The 24,191-nt window shown below is 37.4% G+C and overlaps 1 protein-coding gene across 2 annotated transcripts in view; it reads right to left on the bottom strand.

The window, feature by feature from the left end:
- Nucleotides 1-24,191, bottom strand: part of Cv-c (RhoGTPase activating protein) — a 233,802-nt gene that overhangs the window by 141,987 nt on the left and 67,624 nt on the right. For both annotated transcript variants that reach the window (XM_083093742.1, XM_083093741.1), the window contains exons 3-8: nucleotides 14,655-16,169; nucleotides 13,839-14,016; nucleotides 12,939-13,178; nucleotides 12,451-12,690; nucleotides 11,806-11,999; nucleotides 7,111-7,156 (exon numbers count right to left, since the gene is read on the bottom strand). In XM_083093742.1, coding sequence (XP_082949868.1) covers nucleotides 7,111-7,156; nucleotides 11,806-11,999; nucleotides 12,451-12,690; nucleotides 12,939-13,178; nucleotides 13,839-14,016; nucleotides 14,655-16,169 — 2,413 coding nt within the window. The remainder of the gene's footprint in view (nucleotides 1-7,110; nucleotides 7,157-11,805; nucleotides 12,000-12,450; nucleotides 12,691-12,938; nucleotides 13,179-13,838; nucleotides 14,017-14,654; nucleotides 16,170-24,191) is intronic.

Below are 24,191 nucleotides of genomic sequence, written 5' to 3' on the forward strand. Positions count from 1 at the left end.
CGCAAGCCGCGGCGTATATTGTCGAAGGAAAGCGGTAATCACGATGCTTAACGAGCGATTTGTGGCACTTTACAGTGACGACATCTCGCCGGTAACAGATTGCGACGGTCTCGCAAGCGTCTCCCGATCATCTCGTCGTCCGCTCCGGACTCGGTGAGACGCATCTGATGACGGGGAGATGACTGTCCGTCATCTGGTGCACTCGGCGTGATTATGTCAATGTGCTGTTACGCGAATTATTTACAGTTACGTCGCTAAATCATCGCATTCGGGCGAGAATATTCCGTTCTACGGAGCATTGATCTCCCCCAATCGAGAGACTGTTGAGATAATAAAAAATTCTGGGGTAATAAAAACGTTTAGAAAAAAAAGATTGTGATTTTTAGAACACGCTCTAATATTTCAAATGCCCTTTAATCGTCTATTCATTTTCGGAGCTTTTTGTATCGATTAGAAATGCTTCATCGCGTTATTGGAATACGATGATCTTCGTCTGCGGTTTATAAGCATCGCGCAATAAGCGTATATTTATAAATAAATGGAAAATTATAGCATGACCTTTCGCAGTTCGCAGCATCATCTAAACCGAGATGAAGGACTGCGGTTATTAAATCGCTAAAAGTTACGAGGCAAAATACCGAAACTATCACATTACAAAATATTAAAAAGATAGTGCTTCAGAAATTTAAAAAAAAATTAATGCTTAAAAAATATAAAAATAAAAATAAAAACTACATTTACAAAATATTATTACTTGCAATATCTTATTTGTTATTAATTAAACGTCAGCGTGTTATCACAGATACTTTTAATATTAAAACAGATTGCTCTTTTAAATGTCCCTCTTTAATCAGCGTTTTAAATATTGTAAAAAGAGCAGTTGAAAATATTAATATAAATATTAATATAAAAAAAATAAATATTAATATAAAAGATAAATCGCAAAATTAAATGAATGATTTTCTGGAATGATTTTATTTCGAAATCTCATATTAATATATTAGCGAGAAAAATTTGAAAAAATATTAACGAGAGAAATTAAATGTCGATAAAAAATTACAGATATGATACCGTGCTCGTGTATGTGTGTGCGAGATGTCACCCACGACGCGTGATCGGTTTAATCGCGATATATCCGCATCTAGTCGCTTAGCATGCGAATCAATAAATAAGCTGCTATTAGATAAGCCGCGGTCTTTTTCTCTCGACGGTTTGTCAACGAGGGTCAACAATGACCGGCGAGACATGGGAGGGAAACCGGCGCCTTTCTCCCGGCGTAACGTGCGTTGTTCGAGTTGATCTTGCCAAACGGCGAGATTAAATACTTCCCGGACAAACAATAAGAAAGCTATCTCCTTGTACGATCGGGTATCGATCTTAATTCGGTATTGTTACGAAACGTCACTCAGCCATTGGCTAACGCGGAACGAGCTCCAAAGTTCGCAACAAGCAATGGATGGAGAGACTTTACACCGAACATTTTATATTTATATTTATATTTATATCTATATTTATATTTATATTTGCATTTATATTTATATTTATATTAAAGAAGACAAATAAAAGTCTGAATTCGATGAACAAGTTGCATCCAATTAATCAAGACCGATATTACTCGTAATTAACGTCCGTTTTATGATCCTTTAAAGTGCGATAATTTAGATAATCGGCGATTTAGATAATCGATACGCGAGTTGCGTAAGGGGAAAGTAAATTTTGCTCGCCTACTTTAAAAGAATTTAGATGTCCGCGTGGATAGAAGAAATTACATTTCATAATAGATGAAAAAGGAGTTTTGCAGCATTTAAGTTTCACACGCTATAAATAAAAACCGATGTAGAGTCTCGTCGTGATATCGCGGTCACGCCTCGTTTCGCAAAATCGTGTAAGTTTCGCAAAACTAGCGACGAAGGGAGGCGACTGTCGCCTCGAATAATTTTGCGGCAACATGGCGAACGCAAGTGGAGCGCGACCGCCGTGCGACAGCGTCGAACTTCGCGGATTCCTCCTGTCAATAAAGCCGCTGTCACGCTTCGATGGACACTTCGCGGCGAGGACCGCCGCGATTCTGGCGTATTTTTAGCGCAGGAAATTTCATCGGATAAAAATAGTGCGGGACGAACAAAGTTACGGCGCACCGTTTCCGTTAAAACTTGCTCTTTGGTGCAGCCGATGAGGAATCCGAGGGAAGATCCCGATACCCCGCATCTCTGCAATTAAACTGCGTGAAAGTGCTGCCAGATGCGCGTATTTTAGAGGAAACAGATGATACAGAAATCCGATTGCACGAAAATCGAGGAAGTATTCGAAATTCCCGGCAACTAATCATTGCAAAAATCTCCGACAAATCTAGCGAAATTTATCAATATAAAAACTTGTCGTTTTGCTTACAATTCTCCAAGCTATCCATGTTTTTCAGAAAAACATCTTTTTATATTTTTGTATTTTTTATAATAAGCTAGAATAATATTTAATATATAATATTATATATAATTTTATTTCTTAGAAAAAATTATTTAAAATAAATTAATAAAAATATTATATTCTGTTCTTAAATTCTTGAAGGTTATTTCGTTAAGAAATTTTAACTTTTGATATTAAATATCTTTTTACTTTGCTTTACTAAGAAAATCAATTTATCGCTCGAATAATAATATAATAAAAAATTTAAAAAAAAACTAATAACATTTTAATAATTTATTTTCTTTCATCTTTCAACACAAGAAATTTCCTCATTTTTCAAAAGAGTGACAGTTCTATTACTCGTTGACGTATTATATTTTGATACAAATACAACTACCTATAAATTATTAAATTTTTCGATCGCTCATTACAAAAAAATTACGTCTCCGAATTAGAAGCGAGCAAAACTTGATCACTGACAATTACAAATATTTTTAAACATCTGTATTACTAATGCGTTACGTCAACGAGCGCTGATGGATGACGGATACCAAGCGTTGTTCAAAAGCGCGGGCGCGCGAGTTTGACAGGACTGCGTCCGAAAATTATAAAACACTTTTTCCAAGAAAAAACAGCTGCTGCAAAATATCGTTTCGTCCCCTTAACTCTTCTCTCTAAGGTGGAATCTATATTAAACGCGTCAAACATTCTCTAATAATGACGTGCAAAAGTAACAAATTTGTATCTCCCAACCAAAACACTTAATCTATAATTATTTTCTCTCACGCACTTAAACATTTTTCATAATAAAAATTCAAAAGACTCGTAAAATAAGAAGGAAGGAACACGCATTTTCACACCGATAGGGTTAAGGAATTTAAATCGACCAGGATATCCTGCTGCATGCTTCTCTCAAAATCCATCTATGATCGCTCGGATCAATCGCTCCCCCGATTCCTGGTCTCTCCGAGACGCGGCCAATTATATTAATTATGTACCTCTGGGCGATCACCTGCGAGATTAAACGCGCGCGTGCGACAGTCGGTTCGCGCAAGCCGCGTGCAACGGAGTGCCACTTCGCAAACTGCGGGTTCAACGCCGCGGTGGCTGTGATAGCGACGACTGGCGACGACTTCCATCGGAGGATGGAATAAAAGCCGCCGCCGACGACGACGGCGACGGCGGCGCCGCGGCGCAAGCGTCCCGCGCGATCCGCTCCTCCTTTCGCTTTATATTTATTTTTTTTTTCGCGAACCGATCGAATCATCTGTCAAATGCGCCGGTGTCCCGTGTCGCACTGACACACACAAACGCCTGATCCCGATTAATTCGTAAAAATTCCAGGAATTAATATCGATGATCGTGAATCTGCGTATGAGATTCCAGTGTCCTTGCTTTGAAAGGATTCTGTTATGCAATGTTCGAGCGATCGCACGTTCTATTAAATGTGTATCTTTTCGACGGAAACAATAGATTGAAAAGCAATCGATAATATTAAAAGAATTAATGAGAATTACGAGAAATAATTTTTTTATAATTTGTCGAGATGTCTTCGTGTTGTTTCAAATTAGAAAAGTTTGCAAGAAAGGCTGGGAGTCTGTAATTTGTAACGATTAGCGTGCGATATTAAGAAGAAGTTTATAAAAATACGTTTCCATGTTGACGAAAGAAGCTTTCTCTGTCATGTTTCAAATATCGATCCATTCCCGATGGCATGTATATGTATAGGTATACACATACGTACGATTGTAGGATACTGCTCTAGTTTTCTTGGCAAGGATTAATCCGATATTACTGTAACGCGCTTTTCAAACTGTCATTTGTCCCAGTTCCTCCTATTCGTGTATCCTATCAGTGGCTTTCTAGGCCATTTGAAGCAAACTATATAAGAGCCATTTTATTTGATGGAATTACAATAAAATTCAACAAATGTTGATATTCATTGTGCATTATGTAGTTGCTTCGAAATATTAATAACATAAAGAGAAATAATAATATTACATCAAATAACATATATAAATACTAAGTATTGTGTTAAAGGATGTTATAAATATGCACGTGAGAAAAATATAATAAATTTCATCAACAAGTTTTCAATAATTTCATTGAATTTCTATCTTTGAGACAGCAATTTATGAATGTACTCAATATGTATAATTTAAAATATATTTTAAATTAAGAAATCGTATTCTCTTTCTCTCTCTACACGTCATAAAATTCTTTCCCGTGTCGTTTTAAAATAAAATTATCATGAAAAATATAAAATATTTTATGAAAATGTGATTTTCACCATCCAAATACGAGAAGCAAGACCTTTACATCAACGGTAAACTTGATCGTTAATCACAATCATCGCTGCAGTGCCATCGGCTATAAATTCTTAGAAATAATTTATTGCTTCGAATTATTTCGCGCCGATTATTTTCCGCAGCGTAAATTAAGCGCGATTTTCTCCGCCAGTTTATTTGGCTATGAAAAAATAACCAGAAAAATGGTAAATATACGCGAGTGGTTATTCATTCGAATCAATGGAGAGGCAACGAACTAATCTCTTATCGCCATTCACTAGGCTATTGTTCTATTTGCTTTTATGTTACCGAATTCGAATGGTACTAATTTGATTTGGTGGGCGAGAAGTGTTCTCGAATGATTGATTTTACCATCGGAGAATTCAACGAAATAAATCATATTTATTTTGGATCATCGTATTAAATAAAAAAAACTGTTTTCTCGATAATGAAAAAAACATTAATTAAATTTAAAAAAAAAACTTAATATTTACCTTTCCTCTTTTGCACAATTTTGAAGATTCGATCACTTGCGATTAAATTTCGCGACGTATTGTACTATATATGATCCGGTAAAAAAAAAATCGATAGTTCTTCATTGACCGTTGAGGAAAATATGGCGCAAACTTTTTATTTTTACATCGGGTAATAAATATCTTGTGCGACGCCGGCGATGCAGGGGAAGTAATTTTCTAGTTCAAGGCGGCAGAGAGGTACCTATTTTCCACTCTGTCGCGAGTCATCACGGAGAGCCGCTTCTTTTCAACCGCCATATTTCTATCGCGAGATTTATTCGATTAGCGCGGTGCCGATTAAATCGCCGCGGGCGAGAAGGAAAGTGCATTTGCCGGTGCATCCATAGATGCGTACTAACCTAGGGCGTGCCTATACCGGAAGTCGTAATCACGTCGCACCATGGGATCGCGAGAAGCAATTAGTTCGCGTCGATAATTAATTAAACTTTCGCGATCGAATTCGACACAATACAAACGCACGAGCTCCAGATAGGAAGCGATGGAACTTTCATATAAAGCGCGATAGAGAACATGATATCGGGGGTCTCTCTCGACATCTATCATTATTTTTACATTATCATAGAGAAGTTAATTAAACCCTTTTCTTCCTTTTATATCTCATACGTGCACCTCTCGTTTTTATACACTTATTTATTTGAAATAAATTCAAGATAAATGTGGCATAAAATCTGAGTATGACAAAAATTTTATTAATATTAGATTATATTTTATTTTATATTTCGGAAATTATATTTTAAAATAATTCTTAAAAATTATATTTCACTTGCTTAATAAAAATAGAGAAACTTCGAGGTAATCTCTGCAAAACTTGATCAATCTCGGCGCAATCTTGAACATTGCGAGAAAATTACGCGGATGTCTTCAATTAATTTCGTGCTATGCAACTGAGAATATTACACGCGCGTTAAGTCTAGCCGGAGCATCCCCTCACGTAATGAACTCCCAGACACCGCATTAATGTATCACCGGCGAAGGGTCCGAGGGCGAAAATTCCGCTGTTTCCAACGCGCCGCCGCAAATTGCATTCGACTGCGTTCCGAGGGAAAATTGATTACGCGCTAAACTCGTTATCGGACGCAGGGCCCGATATATTATTCGATGCAGATCGGCCTATCGATCGATCGTAGACGCAGTTTGATCGTTTCGTTCGCGCGACCAAAGATGTCAATATCCATTTTCGCTTGCGCCGGGATCGTTTGCATTTCATGCGGGTGGCGCAAATTAATGGCAGATTGGCGTCGTAAACTGATCGAATTATCGTTCAAATGTAATCAAATGCGAGCTCGCCAACATTATATATGTACATGGTGTGTTTCAGAGAAACCGCGTTTTCCATTTTAGAGATAACCGAATTCCTCACGAATTAAGTAACAAAAGGTATTTTATTCCTATTTAATTTGCAATTTAAAACTAATAGGTCTTGTATATAATTCAATATTTCTATGTAATTTATGTAACTTTTAATTTCATAATTTCTCGACATTTTTGAATATAATTATGCCCTCATTTCGTATGTATCCATCTCTCTTTAAGCATCAAAACGAATGTCATTATGTATCGCGTTATAAAACACGTGCACAGCTCACAAATGATTTTCATATTTCAATTAATTTAATTATTTTCATTATTCAATTAATTAAACGCACAAGAAATCGAAATAATTTCTCTCGCTTGGTTGCAGGATTCTCTTCAAGTCCACCTACGCGATAATCAAGCTATCAGTATCACCTTAAAATCGATTTGTTTTTTCGACTATTAAAAATTTGCCGTGTGCACCCGAGAAATAAAAGTTACGGAAAACATACTGAATGTATTGTTACAGTATCGACTTCGATAGCACACCGGTTCGTGTAATGATCGAGTGAGAATGGTCGTTCACTTACCTGATAGTTGGCGTTCCGACTGCGAGCGCGGCTGCTGCTGCAAGCTCTGAAAACAGCAGGGAACATATGTCATTGACTTGAGAAACACCGGAAAGTATTTTATTATATTTTTTATATACAATAAAATCTTTTTAAGTTTGAACATTTTTAATTTCCTTATTATATTTTCAAAATATAAATTAAATGAAGATTATTAAATGAAGATCATTTATTTATTTAAATAAATTAAATGTTAAGAAAATTTTTTATTTTGTCGAATAATCATCTAATTAATTTAATGTAACAAAATGAGTTAAATTATTAAATAGAATTTGATTATTATAATGTCATAATATTTATTTTTTCATATTTTAAAGTGTAAAAAATAAAATAAAAGATTAATTTATTTCAAATATTTATAGTTGTATAAGAGAAAAAAATAAAGTATATAAAAATTAATATTTAATTAATATAAATACAAAGGAAAATTCAATTGAACTTTGGCTTAGATTAATAAAATAAATATGTTTGAAAATTCAAAATATAATTTGATTGATAAGGTAAAATAATAATGTATTTAATATTAATTAATATTAAAATATATAAAATAATAATAGATAATAACGCTATTACAGCTCCAAGTAAACGATTAAACGTGAAACAGCATGAACAAAGAGAAAATATTATTCAGATTGAATGTGAATGAAGGTTACTGTTTGACTTACAAGGATAAAATTGTCAAAATCTCTCAAAATATATAAAGATAATCAAGATTAATAATTGAAAATATAAAAATAAAGATTCTCTCGCTAAATTCTGGTATCGATATCTTTTATGAGAGAGACTCTTGCAAATTGTGTTTGCAAATTGCGGATGTCAAGGGTCGAAAGAGCGCCTTTAGATCGCGAACCATGCATTTAACTGCAGTCAGATGTACCGCGCGATGACAATATTTCTCAAACTATTGCCGCGGTAAAAGGATCGCTCGAAATAAATTGGTTCTCCCGTTTAACGACTAGTTAATGAACTAGTAGAGCCTGTTTTATATCTCGGTGCTAGATAGGCCGGTTTCGAAGAACCGCGGCACGTACGCTATTTGAAACGTCTCTCGAGAGATTCCGAGTGAATTCCTAATTACGATATGCACACAGAGATATTATATTAGTGTGCATTTAATTTAATCGTTTAAGAGCTGATAACGTAATTTTATACTATTATATATCGGAAAAGAACCGGTTCTTTAACTTCTAACACAGAGACGTTTTATTGCCCGATAATATTGCGCGGACACAAAAGACGCGATCGTAATCCTTTATATCGGGGATTCTAACTAATATTCCATTTTCTGGCAGAACAAAAGATAACTAATAATCAAAACGCGGCCGAGCCATGACCCACTTGCAATATTGAGTCGACCTCGAAAACAACCGTGACCTTATCTACATCTTGCCCCGTCGACCATATATCGATCGATATCCCTCCAATATTCACGAAAAAAATGGAGAAGCCCGTAATTGACCTTAAGAATTCACAGGCGATTCGCCGTTCTCTGAAAAGGGCATCGTCAACTCAATTATACATCTCCCTTTGCACAGAATCATTAAGCGTAAAATTAAAATATGAAAGGAGCGACGTAAAAATTAAGAAATTAATGAAGTGGATTAATATTAAGTACAATATTGTTATACACGACTTTCGAGAGAACGTTTATACATTTTTACGCTCTTTGTGTAATTTCGTCTCTCATTATTATTTTAAGAAATTCAATTATTAAACTTTCATGGTGAAATGATACAAAGGCGTAACTAAAATAAAGACAATATCACGCAGCGAATGTATGATTGTGAAAAGGGAATTTTATCATGTGCGATTAGAAAATGATGAGTATCTTCTCCAGGTATCGATGCCATATTTAAAAATCGTAGACTCTAGCCGTAAAATATTTTTCAAACAGAACCGAATAGGCTACATATTTGTCTTTTTTACGATTTACTAGGCTTCAAAGTCAATCCCACGAGAAACTCTCAAACAAAAGTTATATCGTTTCTCGGGATTCTCGAGCGAATCACTTCGCCTACAAACGAGATACGAGATGAAACAATGTGACGCAGAGAGCTACGCTATACTTTTGCTGAAAATTTCTCCGTAGTCTCAAACAAATGTATCTCTTTCTGAACCGTTATATTCCGAGAAGCATATTTTACATAAGTGCGTCATTGCAGTGTCTTGGCAGTTTCGAAAATAAATATATCCCCGATCTGGATTTTATTTTACCATATGCTTCCGTTTATATAATAATATTTTACGAAAACATCAACAGAGAATTAAATCATTCTTTAGCACCTACAAAAATGGAAAAAAAAGAATCAACAACAGATAATAATACATATATGTATTATATGTTAATAATTTAAATTATTTTCAAAATTAATAAAAGAAAAAAAAATTATTTAAATTAATTTCATTTGTAGATACTAAAGATTGATTTAATCTTTTTGAAAATTTTATTTAAAGAATTTTAAGATAGAGAGAGTAAATATATTTATATCGACTTCTACTGAATTTTTTCTAAAATTAACTGTCAAGAAAAGAATGGAACAGAATTAAATAGAATTAAATTAAATAAAATAAAATAGAATTAACGCGCGATAGAACAGAATTAAATAGAATAAAATGGAATTAACGCACAAGGAGAAAAATAAAAAATAACGTCTGTCTGTTAGACATAAATTTTTAACGCTTGTGAAATTGAACGGTCGATTAAAATTTTCGTTCCTGGCTGCACATTCGGTTCGTTACGGATGCCGGATCCGGAAAAAAGCAACTGTGCGTCACTCGCAATCTCCAAAAGAGAGAGGAGCGAGAGAGAGAAAGCGAGAGAGAGAGAGGGGGGGAGACGCGCGTTTAAAGCCCAAGTTTTCCAGCGGCCTTCGTGCACGCGTACGTGATAGACCACACGGCGTGGCTATATTCAAGATCCGAGGATGCCAACCGATTAATACGCCGCCACGGCTGGCTGCCCCATTAGCTTTGATCGCTCACCAACACGGGCGATCCAGTACCGGGTGTTCACGCGCGACTTCCGCGCGATGGGTGTTTACCGAGAGGCAACGTGCTCACTCGAGCGCGAATCTCCTCGTGTACTGACACTTCATTGATAATTTGCATACGTGGCCGCTGCGTCCAACGAAAACCGCCAGGATATAAATGCGCGGATAAATGCGCGCGTGCGTCAAAGGTCGAGAGCCACGATCGGATTCACAAACAGAATACGAATGCGAGCCCGGTCACGTTAGGTTTACGATCGAAGTGCGCTACCGGTTGCCACCGAATATATTCCAGGCAAATAGAATATTGACTCTCTCTCTAGCATCAGGTGCGCTCATGCGAAGCGCCGCTTTTACCGTCAAAGACTGACCTTGCGCGATATTCGTCGCGCATGAAGCGAACGACTCTCGAGAACGATTCTCGAGACGGGACGAGTGTCGAGGAAACAATAAGCGCGACCTATCTGCCTGCTCGTCCATTTACTTCGCCAGGTAAGTTCGATCGCAAATAACGATTAATTGCTGCGCCGATACATGTTAATAGGGCAAACAGCGCTGGCGTTACTATCGGTCAAGTCCATTACTTTCACAGCGAGTCCGTAAAAGGAGGATATTCGAGTAATTAAGCACAAATCAACTTCCACTTGAGAGTTGCGACCTTTTATGCAAATGTTTGAATTAACTGCTAATGAGAAATTCACATGTAAATTTCACACTCTAAATAATAATTTCCGTTTACATTAATTTCCGATATCGTATGTATGGAGTTTATATAGCAAATTTGAGCAAATTCACGAACATAAGTTGACGCAGCTGACTTTGACAGATGAACGTGAAAGATGAGCGAATAGCAAATAATTTTTTTCTCATAAATAATACCCGCCAATAATAAATCGTGAGGATTAATTGTTCCTCTGGGCGATTAACCATGAGATCAATGGTGCACACGCCTAACTGAACGAGCAGATTGGCTCAACCGGTTCCCACGCGATGAGCTGGTTGGCGAGAAATTCCCGTCTCTCGCGAAACAGGTGAGCATCTACCTGTCGAGAAAGAGGAACACATAACTCGGCAACAAAATGTCGATCTTACGACGCTCTTCGTGGTCCACGACATTTAGACTAGGCGAGGCAGGACGTGAGGGACGCGATAATCAATGTCAAACGAGGTACGCGCACCACGTGGGCAGAGACTAATAACCGTCCGTAAACACAGCGGATCGTGGCTGAGGCCGAGGGAGAGACGTATATCCGAGGTACACCCTGTGCATCGGATAATCTCGATATCCCGATAGCGTCGTACATGCGCCGCTGCCGCGCGATTAATGCCCGCCGTCGCGTCTAGGACGATACCCGATGTAAGCGTCCGGCCTCTCGCTCCACGAGTCATGCTCGAGTTGGCTATCGATATTATTTAAAGGACGCGATTCGTACCGACGACTTGACATCAATCGATGTTCGCTTACGTAAACTCGCGCGCTCGCGTATTAAAGCAGGATAGCCGGGAAGGTATATTGTTTCCTCTGACGTCCTACTGGCTCGGGTAATTAAGATCTGTCACGCGAAATGTCCGGGTCTCGAGAGAACGGATTGAGGGAATTTTTTGAACACAGAGTATATATTCGCTTTTTTCGATATCCGATTTTTTGGATCTTTGACAAGAGACTCACCGGCACCTTCCCGTTAGCCTTCCCAGTGTCGTTGTTCTCCAGCAACGGCGCGCTGCTGCTCTTTCCGCCCATCTCCACGGCCAGAGGTTCTGGCTTCAGCTGGAGACTCGCCGCGGACGGCGAGGACGGCGCTCGGGGCGGCGTCTCCAGCAGCTCGCCCGAGCTCAAGGAACTACTCGCGGTGGTAGACAAGCCTATCACAAAAAAATAATAATAATAATAATCGAACAATTAGATTAAAACTTATATAGCTAATTTACAAGGGGTGTCCCATGAAAAGCTAAAATTAATCAGCCCTCATTTCATATAGAGAAAATATCTTCTAATAGAGGTCGTTTAGCAGTTTTATTTATGGATAATCGGGGGAGGGGAAATATTTTTATCATTAGTAAACATTTAAAAAATTATTAAACTAGTAATTTAAAAAATTATTAAATTAGTAAATATAAAAAAATGTCAACAATCTTAATAATATAATGTATTTTCGAATCGAGTCTCTTTAAACTGCAAGAAATTTTCAAAAATAGTTTGTTCATCATTAGAATTGAAAAAGATGTATCAAGTCTCTCTCGTGATGAATGGGATATTAAAAAAATGTTATATAAAATTTTTTATAATTTTCTCCAAATGTCCTTTATCACTCACACAGCGGTAAATTCGTGGGTCTGGGCGTCTTGATCCTCGGCAAGGAATCATCGAGGCCGCTACTGCTGTCCACCGCATCTTGCGAGTACTGATCGTCGTTCTGTTTCGTTTGCGTGTGAACGCTTTCGCGCTTGACCCACACGTCTTGCGAGTTCTTATCACTTCGCGAGCTCAATTTCGAGGGTCGTCGCCGGATTCGTTCCCACGTCTCTTTGCGATGGCATTTGTTCGGTGTTAACGCTACGCAAGAGACAAGCAAATGTGCACTCAGATTTTAGCGAATGCCAACTTTCGTATTATTTCAACAATGTAATCGTATAAAAAAAAATATTATATGATACATGAATGAGAATATAATTTTTTGATTATAAACCATTAAAATAATCACGAATAATCTATATTTGACGAAATAAAATACTACAGGAAAATAAAAATGTGGCGATCTCTCTTCAAATTAAATTTTTAGAAGTAAAGTATTATCATCTTACGTTTAGTCAAGCGCCGATCTGTGCTTCTGGGCGGACTTGCTGTTCCAATTCCGCTTTCGAGAGGAGACGCTCTGTCAGTGGTATCCGGCGACAGACTTCCGGAGGAAATCTCGTCCATGCTCTGCAAGAGGTCCTGCGACGACGACGAGGATCTATTGTCGTCGTCCACGGTATCTTGAGGAGAAACTGGGTCTAACGTGCTTTCATCTTGCAACGACTGCGAATCTAATTGGGACTCGGCTACAATAAAGAGAAACGCGATTTAACAAACTATATAACTAGGTCTGCGATATTAATTTTACTTTTATTATATTATATCCATCGAGTTTGTTAGCTTGTTACACTTTTATAGCACAGTATCTTACGTTATAAAATATTTTCTGAATATATGTATATATATTTTATTTAAAATTTTAATTTTTTTTAGTAGGAATAGAAATCTTAAATATAATTTTAAATAAATTAATAATATTAGCAAAATAATATACACGTATCTTTTTATATACTTTATCAATTTTGATTGATTTTGAATGATTTTTCGATGAAAAAAAGATATCGAGAGAAAGAGAGAGAGAGAGTAAAATATAAAACTATAATATTTCATTTCTCTCTCTCTCTCTCTCTCTCTCTCTCTCTCTCTCTCTCTCTTCTCTCTCTCTCTCTCTGTGCCACTTGAACTTAAAAAAAAATTATCCGGAGCAGATATACATTTAATAGATGCGAAGGATAAGCAGAAAATTAATCAAACGTAAGTCATCGATTAACAAAAACTCTTGAAATAGTCGTGCACTGAATTACGGAGAATCAGGACGGAAGTAAATTTCACGGACGTTAACTAATCCTATGAATATATATTAAGCGAATCGTGTAAAGAGAGACTCGGAATGATACGAAAATTACCTTGGGGAGAGTCGCAATCGCTGACCCAGGTGAAGCTGGAGCTTCTCGAAATCGCCGGCGAGGTTTGAGTCGCCATGTCGGAGCAAGTGAGAGAGTCCATTATCGGTGGACTGTTCGGGCAACAAGAACCCGAACCATTTCGTATCCTCGACAATAAGGACTGCAGAGAAATAGGCAGCTGCGAGTGGAATAAAATAAAGTAATCAGATCTCGCCCTTTCTGTCATCTAAAGTACATTCATTGCAATTGTAATTGTAAATGCACGCAATTTGATGCTGATTTAAAAGTATTGTAACGTAATAATATCTATGATTTAATTATTTAAATTAGTTCTTTAATTATTTAATTATTTTTTAATATTTAAGGATTAATTGTTAATTACTTAATTATTTAATAATAATAATATTTTTTAATAATATCTATGATTATATTTAATTATCTTTTAATTAGTTATTCCATTATTTTATTATTTTTAAATATTTAAGGATTAATTATTAATTATTTATTTATTTTTAAGTATTTAAGAATTAGTTATTTAGAAGTATATTAATTTAAATGGCTTAATATCATAATATTATAATAATATTATATTATTTTAATAGTTATTTATGCACACACAATTTTTTTTCGAATCAATCATTATTTAAATCTATGGATTATAATTCTCACAAATTGAAATATTACAATTGAAATATTTGAAATCTCGTCCATATGCATCGTATGTGTATATGTTATAATAACAAGCAATGCATAATTAATTCCAACATTGATAACAACTATAATTAATGATAGAAATCAATAAATATTGAAACTTACGGATCCCGCTCTCGCGTTCTGCTCTTCCATAATCTTCTTTACGTCAATGTGTTCCAATTTGGCGAGGGTACCATTCTCGATCCCACAATTCTCCTCCATGTCGTCATTCTCGGGCAAGTCGCAGCTGATCGCGACGTCGTTGCCCCATGGTCGCACTAGGGAGAACTTCTTCAAGTCTACCGGACTAACTTGCCTGACGTCTCTGTCCGATTCCGACAGTCTTTTGGCAGTAATATCCGAGCGTAGAGTCAGCGGCGATATCGCCCTCTTCTTGGTTAACGTTTCCTTCGAGTTCACCTTGCCGTTCTTCGCCTCGTGGTGCCTGTCGCTTCTCAGATGCAACAGATCCTGATCCGGCAGCGAGGACACGCTCACCAGGACAACATCGTCCGAGTTCTCGTGAAACATCGAGATATGCCGTTTCCTCAGCAACTTCGAGAACGGCGGCTTCTTTTCCTCCGTTGGTGTCACGGGCGCCGACTTTGGCACGCGATTGTCCAAGGATCTGGACCTGCCGTTGACCTCTTCGTTCACGAAGACATCATCGTAATCGGGATCCATCGTCTCTTGATCGTCCGTGCCACGTCGGAGCCTCTGCAGGCGCGCTGCCTTTCTACGCTTCGTCAAGTTGACAGGCAGACTTATCTTCCTCTCGGATCGCTGTCGCGGCGGCAATTTCGCGCCAGCCTCTTCAGGCTCCTCCTCGGCGCCTTTCAACGAGCTCCCGATGTCCACGCTGATACTCTCATTGGTCCTCGAGCTTAATCCTACAGGTGTCTTTGGTGCATGGCAAGGATTCAATGGCGCGTCCTGCGGGGCGCACCCGCGCTCCAGCTTCGACGGTAGACTAGAGGTGATTCGATCGATCTGGCTCCTGATCGAGTTCATCGGCAGGCAATTGCTGGGCTCGTCGTAGTCGGAACTTAGTCTATCCGTGGTATGAAACCGACCACGCTTGATGATGTCCTGCAGGTTCTCCGGCAGACTGTCGCTCTTCCTGTTCTCCGGGATCACTCGATCGTGCGGCTCATCGTAATCGGAATTCAGTAGGCAGCGACAATCGTCGTCGACGAACAGTCGCCCGTTTCTGCGATCTCGAAGGTTTCCCTCGTCCTGAGGAGGCTGATGCTCGCCGCTGGACGTTCGATCGGAACTCTCGCTATCGGATAACCCGAATTCGTTCAGCAGCTCCTTGTACTGTATCACCCGGACGTCGTCGTCGCTTCGCGCGGCTTCCTTCTTCTTCTCTTTGGTCAGTTCGCTGATCTCCCTGGCAATTATGCTATTGAATTCCGCGAGGATATTATTCGACCAATCGCCGATATCCTCGCCGCCCCTCGTCAACGAATTTTGTCTCCTTACAAAGCCGTGCGACCTCGCGGCCGGCAAGGATCTCGGAGTGAACGGTTCATTCGCGTAATTGGACGACTTTTCGGGCTGAGTCGAGTACTTTGGTTCATCTACGATGTGAAGCGAAGTCGTTGGAGCTGATTCGATTATCTCGCCAATTTCCTCCTGAAGACAATCAAAAATTTCAAGCAAATTAAAAACACGTTACGTTGTGAGAAATAATCTTTTTCACCGGGCGACACTTTTTTTCTTCGGCAAAATATAATCTAACTCGTGAAAATAACATCGTTGTATGCTTGTTTAACGAGTTAAAGAGGAAACTTTACGACAAGTCAGCATCGCTCAAACATAAGCACCCTCGATCGAGGCTGAAGAGAAACTCGCAAAATCTTGTCGACGATAGAGAGTAACCTTTGCGCGGATATTTCACGCGTACAGTTAACCAGCGGAACGTATTTTTAAAATGGCGCATATAATGAAGCGGTTACACGAGAGAGGCTGGCGGTCCTTGATGCTCGTCATGCGAGATAAAATGAGGGAACCGACCAGCTGCCGCGACTTAAGACGAACCGATTTCAACGTGCATTTCTCTCTTGCTTTCTCGTTTTACTTAGCTATCAATCGCATCTTTGTTTCTCTCTTCAAGTTACTCTCACACGCCGTCATTATGAATATAATGCATACACATCTTTGTCAAGATTGTAAAATGCGTTTAATATATAAAAAGAATTATATTTAAAATTAAAAATTATATGAAAATATAAATTAAATTATAAATAAAATATAAATTAAATTGTAAAAGTAATTAAAATTATATAAAAGTATAAATTATAAAAGTAATTAAAATTATATAAGAAAGATATAAAATTTATTTTGCACTAAATAGATATTAACACTGATTAAACTTGAAAATTTAATTCGAAGGTTAATTCAGAGAAATTAATATATATTTAATATTACATTAAATATATTAATTTTCCCAAATTATATAATTTAATTTATACTTTATTTATAATTTAATATATTAATTTCTCCGAATTAACTTTCAAATTAAATTTTTCAAATTAACTTTCAAATTAAATCGAGTCTAATCAATTTTATTTTAATATTTATTTAGTGCAAAATAAAATTTATTTCGAGTATGAAGTCAAGTAACTCGATATAATATTAATATCAATATACCAATTTACCGTCACATTCGAAATATAAATTTTCGTCAAGTTGAATCAATTAGTATCTAGTAATCCAAATAAAGGTAGAGATGTATGTGAGGGTCAGGCGTGTTTATATTCATTTGATCAACAAGCGGCAGAATCCATTCGCATATCCTAGAAATGTGTACTCACACATTTTTCAGCCAACAAATAATTACTAGAAAACAATATTTGCAGACTAGGAAATATGTGAGGTGCAAGTGGCTGGATTGGGAATCGAACCCGAGTCTTTCGTTTTTCGAATAATAGCTTTAAACCACTAAGCCATCCAGACCTTACACCCAATGCCATTATTTAATACAGTCATATATGATTACAGAGTGATATTGGAATCTCGCTCAACGGATGAAATGCCGAATGCCACGGAGAACCGCTAAATAGCCGCTTGCTGACCAAAGGAATGTACTGCATACTGACTTTCGACTGGATTTCCGCAAAAACGATACAGACGAGCCATAGTGACAACATCCCTCAAGATCCCTTTAGTAAATAATAATATTCCCACTATGCTGATGAAAAATAGTGGATGAATCCTGAACAGGCCATGGTTAGCCAAGCTTATTATATCTAATAATAATGTAAAAGTCAAGATTATTATATCTAATAATAATGTAAAAGCTATATTCCATGAAAAGTCACAGTCTACACACGCATAATACGTAATTTTTTCTCTCAATAATAACACGCCAAAGTATACATGTGTAGAATCTTCGAGCCGAGACTGACTAGCTCTCTTTCACTGCACAGGCGAGTTAAATTGAATTTGCATAAGTCCCTCGATGCAGTTCGACCCACGCGATCTCGATACGCACGTGACAGCCACGACCGGACGAAACCGACTCTTTAGCCGTCGTATCGACGTATCAAATTATACCGGATGGAAAGAATAAGCTTGATTAAATCGAGAACGTAAAAACGATTTGCGATCCAGTCGGGAATTCTGACTCGATCAAAGAATCAAATAAAAAAAAAAAAGATAAAAGCTATTGGAAATTGAAGGATTAAAAATTACGAAAAGAAAAGTCTTCAATCAAAGTCTTGCGAACTAGGAAATAATTATGGAGACTCGGTAAAGGGGAGAACGGGGAGAGTCTTGGAACCGCAACTACCTCCAACGAGCGAGCGAAATTTATAGGCAGCCATGCGTATGCAAACTGCCGTTGCAGTTAGCCTAACCAGCGAGTTTAGCGAGACTCATCAAGACAACGACATGCGCGATGTCCATCGCGTAAGACGAAGAGCCGCCAAGATAGGACGATGGTGGAGGATGCATCCAGCTGGACGATCAATCATCGCGAGCACGAGCTTCCCATTGTTCCTACGCGGGTGTTACATTGTTCGCCGCGGGCCAAATGCAGCCGGGCGTTGCGTGGGATACCGGGATATAACTGTCTCGAACGTGTCAACCCGTTTATTACTATCAGCGACCAATCTCCCCGGCGGCTTTGATATACCCTGATCTATCCACGGGGACCAGTCCATTCCAACAGGTTAATCCCGGCGTTGGCGGATACGCTCATAAAGCAATTAGGAACTCGTCTCGCGGATAATCCGACTGTAACCGTTAACACAATGAGCACGTTCGAAAGCTTGACCTTTACGTCCATTGTACAAATTTGCCACGTGGGAGTGAGTTGCACGTGCCGTGAAATTTTGTGACTATCTAAAACGAGAAATGGATTTTTTTAAGTCTCTCTGCAGGGTGTCTATATATGTATAGTCAAATCTTGTAAAAAATTTCCTGAAAATTCCCTGATCTTTCAGGAGTTTTTGTTCAAAATTCCAGATAAAAGAAAATATTTTAAGGATTTTTTTATGCAAGTTTCGAAAATAAATTTTTTTATGTTTTCTAACATTTTTTATTCAAAGGAAAAACCGAGGGGTAAACCGCTGAGGGCATTGCGATGTACAGATTTGAGGCATTACTGGGTATTGCTTGGGCATTACTTGGGCATTATTAGGTTTTATTGAAGTATTAATGCGTATTATGGACGTATGATGCGTATTATTAAAGTATTATTAAGTCTTTTCTTCCAAATAATAAGTTTAAATTTATTAAAATTTAAATTATTAAATTTTAAAAATTTAGCAGTAATGCCCAGGAATTGGGCATTAGTAGGCATTAGTGTACATAATTTTGATCAGCGGTTTACCCCTCGGGAAAAACATAGAGCCTCTTAAATTTCAAGTGCTACATTTGTAAATGAACTAAGAAAAGATTGGACTTTTGTAAGATAAGTATATTTTATTTGCATAAAATTTTTATTTCTTTTATCATTAAAAATTACAATAAAGAACACGTACTTTATGTTCAATAATTTAATATATTGAATACATAAACAAATATAGATGCATGTGTTCATAATATATTTTAAACACATAATTCACTTGGTTTGCTGAGGCTTGCTAAGAAAGGATTTGTTTAAAGAAATTCCCAGAGTCCCAATAACATTCCGAGCATTCCCTAATATAAAAAAAATTCCTGAGAATTCCAAACATTCCTCTTTTTCCAAGCAATAGACACCCTATTTTAAACATCTCTCAATTTTCCTTTTAATAAAATATTAATTGTATCCGCATTTAAAATTATTTAGATACAAATATATCGAAGAGATTAAAAATAAGAAATTCAAAGAATATTATTAATTTGCAATTTGATAATATTGAATGCTGCGAAATTAAAAGACCAATTGTAATCACCGTTTTATTCAGCGGAAATTTATTACATCGTACACCTTATATATCACGGATTATTTCTGGACGTATCTTTCGCACCCTGACGGACGAGTCAACAAAGCGACGAGACTTTCTCGTTCGTGCAGCCGATTGTTCACGCGAATTTTAATCGCCGTAATTGTTGATGGATCGAGCGCAACGTTTCCGTCCAAGGACGCGGAAGCGCGGCCGCGTGAATCGTCCTGATTGGAATCGCGTTTAATCTCCGCTATACACCTACAATGGAGCGCGGCCCCATCGCCATGTGCCATTCTAATATTCTCCATCCATAACGCCTCGGCCGGTACATTTATCAAGCGGATATTTATGTGAAAGCACGTCGCGCTTCTAGCGGTGCGCTTTCTTCCTGCTCGAGATAGCTCTTGTAGCGCGCAATGATTAGACGCGTCTGGAAAATTTTCTCTCGCCTCCGCGTGGGCCGGCTGTCAGCTGATGATAACGACAATCAGCGAGATTGACGTTGCTAGAAAACAATAAATTAACACTCGCCGGCCGCTGATATTGATAGCAAAAATCGCTCAGCGACCATCGTATTATTTACGACGGAGACTTCAAGTGCTAAATAATTAACCGTGTTCAATTAGTAAATATAATGCAAGGATATGTAATTTTAATTGCTCGTCAAGTAAAATGTTAAGTACAATTTTTATTTAAAATTTTGTGGATTTTATTTAAAATTTATATAAGAGAAAATGAGGGTGTAATTTATATGAAACTAGAGTTCTTGCGGGCAGAGACTTTATTGTGAAAATGACTGATCGTCGGAAGAAAGTCTCGACAGTCTTAATTTTTTTTAGGCAAGATAAAGTTGTGCGAGATACTCTCGGTCGTCAACAATAATTGCAGAATGCCAAATTAATTATTCGCCTGTCGAACCGTTAATTTGCGGCTAAATGAATTAATTAGCGAGTAACACGGAAGTGATCGCGAGCACGCAATTTCACCGTGCGAAACGCACGTCGCATCTAACGTCCTCCTTAAAATGAGAAAAGTCAACCAGCTTGGATAAGAAAAATTTTCGAAAAAAACACCAAGCGCCGTTCATTAAGCGAAGAAGCTTGTCGCACGTCAAAGTCGTCGATACATTGGCCGAGTATGCGTGCCGACAGTTCCCAGTAGTGTGTGAATTTAAATTAATATTTAAATTAAAGGTAATAAATCTTGACATTTTTTAAAACTGAAGTAATGAACGAGATTTTAACATGTATTTATTACGCTGTTTACCTTATAACTCTCATACTTTCTATACTTATATTCTTTCTTCTTCAATCAAGCATAAAATCGTGCGTATCGCGCGTTGTGTAGAGAATTATTTATCGCCCTACAAAAATATGATTTTGTACCATATAATATAAAAGAGAAAATTCTAGAATTAGTTTATCTTATGTTTTATAAAATCTACAATTTTAATATATTTTTATATTTTTTAAATATTTTAATATTTTAATAGTTTAATGCCCATGAAATTTGGTTTTTAAAATTTCCTTTAATCTTACAAATAATTTATATATTAGGTTTTTTTATTTTAAATTACTTTTGCTTAAAATATTTTCATAGATTTATGGAAGATGTTAAAAAAGAAAATTAAAAAGAGTAGATTTTAGACTCAATATCTTTGATCAATTCTAGTATTAATTTATTAATTAAATTGATTTTTTCATGTGTATTAATATTATTTAAAAATATCGCATTAACTCGGAAGTTAATTAAGCATCGGTCGAGAAAGTATAAGATGCACAAAGAATGATAAAATCCAATTAAGTAACATTTCAATTGTCGTATATAAATAGCGGCTCGTGCTCGAGCGATAAATCGCACTTCATTTCAAAGAAACGGATCTTAGATTTTTGCGCTCGCGATCATCGAGCCGGTTAATTAATCGCAGTGCTAATTGACACGAATTACTGCATAAATCAGATGAATTTCTACGGTAGACACAGTCCGTCCTGGAATCAAACTCAATCATTCGCTTGATGATCAGCGATTTGTAATGTTGGCTTTCGCGCTGTTCAATCTAGGAATCTATTTCGCGTGCTTTTTCTCGCTCGCGTACAATAAAAATACAATGTTAATTAATCGATTGCTCAATCACATCCGCATTAAACGACACGAGAGATTACCATGACATTAAATACGCGAGGTCATTAGACCCCGATATTAATCGATAACGTGGAATGAAACGTGCATGTGACCTATCGATCGGATGGAAATTGCTATTTACACGTTGATCGACTCTTGTTTCATCAATCCTGTTTGATTTTCCCACATGTACTGTAAGGGATAATTTGGAATTTCCATTACTCGGCTCTTAATTAATTTTCCGCGATCATCGTGATATTTCACGTCATCGGCCATGCATTTCTCACCTCTTCGACATTCATCGATATATCATAATAATATTTTTTCAATCGCTTTTCGCATAAATTATAGAGGATTCTGTTAACATTAAGAGGATATATTTACGTCCATATTTCTATCAAATATTGATATATCTGATAGGATTATGCATATTTTCAACGTATGTTTTTTCATTTGTTATCTCGGAACTGCTGCTCCATTTTGCGAACATTACTAGCCATCGCGCAATGCGAGATCACTATTCTCCGATAAACCACATGTTTCCATGTTCTGTCCGATCGATCGTAAACGAAAGGTGTCGCGCGAGGTTACATGATCGGAATCCAACCGATCTTCATTGGCGCGTGGAACGTGCGTGTCGCGATGCCAAGGATCTCAGGTGTCTTGTACGTACGCGTCCACGGTGGACGGGGTCTTATTTGTCCGCGCGAAGGATCGCCTCGCATATTTCTCGACGGTCACGAAATGACGAATTCCCGCTGGCAACGGGTCTCAGCACTTATTATAAAGTGCGATAACAACAACTGTAATTTCATCCAATTATGTAGTTACATGGGATGTCCTAGAACTACCAGATGTTTTTTTCCAATCGCGGACGCTAGAGAAAAGACTGCAAGGATCATGGAGGCTTAACAATGAGGCATTCAAAGTCGCATGACAAATTAAACGATAAATTCTCGTAGCATTTTCGCAAGGAAAAAATCTACACCCATCTTTAAATTCACTATAAAATATAAAAATTGCTAATGTATATTTAATAATATGAAAAATACGTTCATCTCGTCGGATCTAGCCTGATCGTACCCGAGAAAATTGCAAGATGCAAAGGCGATCAGATACAGTTAATATCAAATTTAACTATCCACTTTTCTGCATAGACTCTCGGTCCGGCGATTAGAAAATCATCCGAAGATCATTATCTCGTGTACAGGTCCGCCCATTTTGTCGAACGATATCTTCGGGCGTGCGATCGATTAAGGTCGACGCCTGATGGCCAGCTGACATTAAAATCACGAGTAATCGATTTAATTGCAAAAATCATCTCTCAGCATTCGCTCGATGCCATAATTCATTTAATAATTATCGCAGACACTTTTGAGTGCCAAGAACGTATTTGTCGGGGAAATTAATTGCGCCTCCCCCCTTCTTTCGCTAATAACGCTAAACACGCGGTGTGTAACAACACGACGAAGGAGCCTCGTAATTCTCTCACGCGTGTGTGTATCATACGTCACGAGTTTGATCGCGCGTTACAAGCAAATGTAAAACTAGATTTATGCGTTAACGCGCATATTATATCTCGTTATTTATTCCGCGCGCGAGAGAGATCTGGTCTCTTACTTTCCACTTTATATCAGTAAGCTTCTCTCCACGTCGGGATACGTAACCGGCTTTTTATCGCGAACACACTCTTTCTCCGCCATATATAATTGCATTATAAATCCGTCCTCCGTTAGATTGACGCATAAATAATGCCAGTTTCAAACGCTGGACAAATACGTTTCATAATGCGTGTACGCGAATACGCGCCTTTGTGCAATCGTAAATTTGCCCGCCAAGAAACGTGGCAGCAAATAAGCTTGGAATATAACAGTAATAATTAAAGGATTTCGAGTGATAAAAATTATACGTGCAATCTCGCAAGTAAGAGAATATATATACAAAAATACATAATAAATAATTATATATATGATATTAGATACAAGAACGTATAACGATTTATTAATTATAAAAATTAAATATTGATCGAAAAATCGAGGAGTTTAATTACTCGATTATTCAGCCTGCGATCTCATAAATAATTATGCACCTCGCTTCTAATTTTAAATCGCGACGCGACTCATGCCTACAGACGAGAGCTCCTCATAATACGTCGCCT

Source organism: Camponotus vicinus, unplaced genomic scaffold, assembly GCF_025532165.1.
Source record: "Camponotus vicinus isolate PSW18456_S1 unplaced genomic scaffold, iyCamVici1.0 SCAF_3, whole genome shotgun sequence".
NCBI classification, from domain to species: domain Eukaryota; kingdom Metazoa; phylum Arthropoda; class Insecta; order Hymenoptera; family Formicidae; genus Camponotus; species Camponotus vicinus.